Source organism: Glycine max, chromosome 11 (assembly GCF_000004515.6).
Source record: "Glycine max cultivar Williams 82 chromosome 11, Glycine_max_v4.0, whole genome shotgun sequence".
In the NCBI taxonomy this organism is placed as follows: Eukaryota; Viridiplantae; Streptophyta; class Magnoliopsida; order Fabales; family Fabaceae; genus Glycine; species Glycine max.
In genome coordinates, this window is record NC_038247.2 from 18,864,871 (window position 1) to 18,871,198 (window position 6,328).

At 28.1% G+C, this 6,328-nt stretch overlaps 1 protein-coding gene across 1 annotated transcript; it reads right to left on the bottom strand.

Moving 5' to 3' along the window:
* Positions 1–5,544: 5,544 nt before the first annotated feature.
* Positions 5,545–6,024, bottom strand: LOC102669486 (uncharacterized). Its single transcript, XM_006591570.1, has one exon. It carries the CDS (start codon positions 6,022–6,024, stop codon positions 5,545–5,547), a length of 480 nt encoding a protein of 159 aa, XP_006591633.1.
* Between the last annotated feature and the right edge of the window lie 304 nt (positions 6,025–6,328).

A 6,328-nucleotide genomic window follows, 5' to 3' on the forward strand; every position in this document is an offset into this window, starting at 1 on the left:
TATGAGATTGCTAGCATACTCTAATGTTAGAGTATTTAAATAACCTACATCAAATTATTAGAATAAAAAGCTTAACTATTTATTTTGTGATAATAAATTTATTTAAAAAAATATGATAATTTAATATTTATATTTTTAAAATTCATTTATTTATCTCTTCAACTCATTCTCTCTCCTCTCTTTTTCTCTCACATCATTTAATATTTATATTTTCAAAATTAAAATTTAAAATATTTACCGAGAGAATGAATGAGGAAAATAAATAAATGAGTTTTAAAAATATAAACATTAAATTATCATATTATTCTTAAATAAATTTATTATCACACAATAAATAGTTTAATCTTTGATCTAAATAATTTGGTGTAGGTTAAATACTCTAACATGAGAGAGTAAGTTAACAAATCATTTTATGAATGTACGTATGGGAAGGAAGAATGTAATAGAAAACAAAAAAGAAAGAAAAAGAAGGAAATTAAAAATAATAAATGTAATTAATGATTTAAGAAAAAAATAAAAATATAGTATACAAACGAGAAAATAATTACAGTCAGACTCAGAAACTGTCATGATATTTATTCATCTCTAAGTAAAACATAATTTTATTTTATTTTATTTTCCCCTCAGAATTTTAAAAACTCAAGTGTCTCATGTATAGCCAAAAAAACCATAGACGCATGGTAGTTGGAGAGCCGAGAGCCTACAATTATTTCTGAGACAAAAGATGGAAGATAAAGTTTACATAATTGTTCTCTCTCCAATTTCTATTATAAGAAAAAAAATAATTTCATATTAATTATAAAATTAATTAATTTTATTAAATTATGTTAATTCCAAATAAAAATAAGTTTTTTAAAAAAATTATTTTTCATTAAAACTTGATATCAAACATAAAAAAAAAATTATCCTATCAAATGAAAGACATTTATTTAAAAATAGTTTTATTAAATACGGTAAAGTTAATTAACTTTTGTTTATATAAAAAAAAGCAATTTTTTTGTTGCTTATTAAAAAGACCAGTGGGAGTACTAATTAAAACAAAACTATGGCTGCTATGTAACATGGCACCAGAGAGTCTCAATCCTTAGAGAAATTAAATACCAAACTTTGACATTTCACAGAGTGATGGTAGTAATAAATGACAAGGAATGAGACCCAGCATGGACCCAGTCCTTTGACCACTATTATTGTCCAGCTCAATTGAAATTTTTTTATTAAGAGTTTAACTTAGTTGAATATGATAAATAAATTATTATAATTTTTTAATATTTATTTTTAATTTTTATGAATAAAAAACTATTACAATCTCAGTTCATTTTCTTGGGACACGTAATCAAGTTTAATAACTATTTCTCATAGCTTAAAAATTCAGTTATGTCGAGTATTTATGTACAAATTAGTTAGAACAATAGGCGCGTATAGTGGTCGCCCTCTAAGACATATAATTGTGAAGATCGAAGAGAAGCTTTATACAATTATTAATGATAAAACTATCATTGTTATATAACATGGGGCCATAAATGAGTGCATGGATTGAATGATGCAAAATTGTTACAACTTAATTAATTATCTTGAGTTTTAATTTTAAATATATATTTGTGTTAAATACTCCGGAAAGAGTTTTATGTTCATAATTATTATATTTAACTTGAACAATATTAACTCAACTGATGATGCATATATAGTTTATACAAAAAATATATATATAACATGGGACCTAGGCGATGGCAAAACGGGTTGGATCTATTCGATCAACCCATTTTGGGCTTTTTTTTCGAATTAGGTTGGAATTTTCAATCCTTCAACTGCTTTGCTATGTTTTGATCCGCTACAAAATGGGTTGAGAGGAAAGTAGAACGGACCAACTCTCTAACCCGTTTTTTTTATTAAGAAATAATTTTAGTATTTATTTTGATATTTTATACTAATATTTATTAATTTTCAATTAGCTTATTTTTTGTCTAAATAAATTATTATTAAAAATTTAAGGTAATACATTTAATTTTTTAGTAAGTATTTATTATTTAATATTTATAAAAGATAAAATTAATTAAAATACATTTATAATTTATTTTTTTAGTTTTGACATGACAAAAACGAAATGAACTGAACACTTTGAATCTATATATAAAATACGGGATGAGATGGGATGGATTGATCCGTTTTTTATGGATTGATCCCTTTTTGCTAGCCCTAATGGGACCAAAGAGTCACTATCCTTTAGAAAAATTCACACCAAACTTTTGACATTACAGGCAGGGACAATGCGAGTAATAAATGGCATAGAATGAGACCCTAGTCCTCTGGCCACTATAAAAAGGGATGATTGTGTGTGTTACATGCATCAGCCACCACCATTGACTAGTATCATTAAGATGGCTAATTCCTACTTATCCTTGCTTGTCTTGATCCTTGTAGCTCTGCTCCTCACCCCTCAAGGGCTTGCTGATGAATCTGATTCTTACTATAAGCCACCAGTTTACAAGAAACCACCAGTGTACAAGCCCAAGCCCAAGCCACCCATTCACAAGCCCAAGCCACCCGTTTACAAGCCCAAGCCACCCGTTTACAAGAAACCCCCTTATGGTAAGTACCCACCAGTTCAAGACAACGATCACTTCTAAACCATGCAACAAGGCATGTTAATGTTAACTATCTACTAAAATAAAGAGGTTCAGTTAACCTACTACGTACGTTGCTCCTTTTAATTCCTAAATCGTAATTTACAACTTTGTAGGGATGAGACATTCTTGGCTAGCTCTGCACTTCAATCCTTTATTTGTACAATGCTATGGCCAAGTCAATACCATGCATCTTATCTATGTGTGTCATTGAACGAAGTAGTTGCGTGAAAATGATGCTTGTACTATGAATAAATAATAAAAGAACTTTATCATTTCAAGATTGTGCTGTTTAGTTTATTTGCTGAACCACCGTTACTGACCATAAATAATACACATGCAGGTCTTGTTTAGGATAAACTTAATTATCCGTAACTTTTGAGAAAGAATATTCAAAATTAAAATAAATTAAACTTTTCTAGCAATTTAAAATCAACTTGATTTATTCTCCTCCTTCTAACATAATTTATTTTCTGAATTATTTAGTTAAGGAACACAAAGTGTTATCATTTGTACTAATTAGTATTGATGTACTTATGCTTTTTAATCTTTATAAATATTAACTGTTTTTATTGATGTATAAGTTAGTTTTAACTCATAAAAAAGTTTAACTTTTTTATATTTTCATTTTATTTCTCTCTCTCTCTCTCTCTCTATATATATATATATATATTCATAGAAAAATTTATCCAAACACGATCATAGTCCAACTTGCTGGTTATGTTTAAGGAAGTGTTTGAAAAGGTTTATATTGAACTTATTCAAATTTATAAAATTAGTTTATAAATTATAACTTAATATAAGTTTTTTTAAAATATTTTACATTGAGTAGTATGAGATGATTTAGTATGGAAATTGTACAAATATATATAACACATGAAATTATGTTTTAGTGTATAAAATTAATAAGTTATGAAATAACAAAAAGACAAATGAAACTGAAAAAGAATTCTGGACTCATTAATTTTAATATGTATTATATGAATTTTCACAACTTATTAATAAAACATGTGTTATATTCACCAAATAAAAATGTTAAATTAAAGTATTTTATATTAATAAATGAGAATGATGGCATATTTGCTTGATTAGGCCATATAGGCCGAGAGATTATGCTATAGGGTCCGAATTTGCATTCATAATAATGCAGAGTTTAACAAAGGACAAAAAACAGATTTTTTTTATAGAAGGATTTTATTTAAGCAATAATACAGAGTCCACCTTTTCAACAAAAAAATGTAGTGTCCACACAAAAATTCATTCCTTCCATGTACGGATGTACGGAATAAGAAGGGAAAGAAGCAATAAGTCTTTGGTAGCGCTTTTTTATCAAATAAGGGTAACTTTTTTTTTTTTACGACTTTCATGTCATAATTTTTTATTTTATTATTTTTTAACTGAAGCTGTAAATAATCATTTCTTTTACGATTTTAAAATTATAAAAAAAAATTTAATTTTTTTTAAGGTTTATGACTTTAAAGTCATAAACCTATTTTTTTAAAAGTTTTTTTTAAATTTACAATTGTTTACGATTTTATTTTTATTTAAAAAAAATTAAAAAAGTATTTAAATATATAATAAATAATATTAAATTGACTTATTTATTAATATTTTTTTTATGATTTTATTTGATATGTTATTAATTTATTTAATGTTTTATTATTTAAAACATGTTATATATATATATATATATATATATATATATATATATATATATATATATATATTTAATATAGTTTAATTTAAATGTTTTTTTATTTAAAGTTTAAATAATCTATTAATAAAAATAAAAAAACAACATAATCAATACATTAATATAAAACACATAATACAAATGAAAAAAAAAACATAAAAAGTACAAGTTATTTTAGTTATGTACTTGTTTGTATGGACACTTAATATGATTATGTCCTTCACTTCTACATAATGAGCTTTCTTAGACCTATTTGGAATTGATTCATTCATCTCATTATATATTTGAGTAGTGGCCGACCTGCTTGATGTTTGTCATCGTTTCGAAAGATCAAACATAAAATGTGGACCTAAATATTGAGGTCTGTGTCTTCACTTCCAAGGAAATGAAAATGATGTTGATAAACTTTGAAAATGTTTTCCAACTTGTATACAGGATCAACAAAGTCATCATAATTTAAATTGCAAAAAGCATATGCTGCAATTGCATGCAAGTATGGTAGCCAAAGTGCTTAAAATTATCCATAATCACATGACCATTCATTCAATCTGACAGTGCATGCCATTGCTCGTCGACCAAGTCGCATGTTTATAATTTCTTGAAACTCAAACTCCCCTGTTTCTCGAGCATACATGCGAACATAATGCGAGGTAGCAATGTGTTGATTTTCTTGCATCATGACATATACGTCTTCGGAGTACCTATGTCCTGCCTTTATCATATTCATGATTTTGATGTCGTTAGTAACAAATGAATCATTTATTTTATTAAATGTTTCATTGATTAAGGCAGTAATAGGTAATGCTCGGGCTCCTTTCAAAACAGAATTCATACATTCGGCAAGGTTGGTAGTCATATGGTCATACCATTTTCCTTCATCATAGGTCTGGGTCCATTTACTCTTAGGAATTTGATCCAACCAATATGCTGCTTGTGGAAACTCTGCTCGCATAGTGAGAAACTTAGCCTCAAATCGTGATTTCCTCATCTCATACCCTATGCCAAAAGATAAAATAATGAGTAATAAATTTAGTGAACATGTAATAAAGCAAGAATATGATGCATAAAATAGGAAGAAACATACCCATATTGATGACTTGTTTGTTTTAAGTCAACATTTTTAAATTGTTTGTTGAAATTTGATGCAATGTGGCAAATGCAATACGTGGATGAAACATTTGGTCCATTCCAGCCAATGCATTCGGATTGTAAAGCTACTAGCAAACCAGTTCATCTGTCTGATATAATACCCAAATTTGGTTGCGGTGTAACATATCTTCGCAAATAATGCAAGAACCCCATCCAAGCTTCTTTAGTCTCGCTCTCAAAAATTGCAAAAGCACGTGGAAAATTGTTCCTACTACCATCTTGTCTGATGACAGTCAACAAAGTACCACGATATTTGCCCGTTAAAAATGTTCCATCTACTTGCACAAGTGGCTTGCAATATTTGAAGTCTTCAATGTATGGATTAAAAACCCAAAATACACGACTAAGAATCACCCTAGGAGGGTCATCGTCACCTTCCTCCATTGAAGATAAAGTTTTGTATTTTACTATGGTACCTGGTACAAAGTGTTGAGCAGTTGTCAACCATACAGGCAGGTAACTGTATGATTGTTCCCAACTTCCAAATGTCATTTCAAGGGCTTTTTGTTTAGTTGTCCATGCTTTTTTGTATGAAACAGTGTAACCAAACTGTTGATGCATGTCTGCAATCAAGGTTTTGATTTCGATATCCAGATTTGTTTTCACTAAATGAACAATATTATGGGCAATTACAGAAGAATCTAACCTAACATGATCTTGTGATATGACAGAATTTGTGCAGGTGTGAATACCGTTTGATTTCTTCAACTCCCACCTTTTGCATATTTTGTTGAACGATATTCTTTCCCTCCAATAACGTCATTACCATATTAATTACACATGACAACATACTTGTCACTCTTGTTCCTGACCACATCAAAATTAAATGAATGCATAAAATGAAATTGTTTAATGGCATTCACGG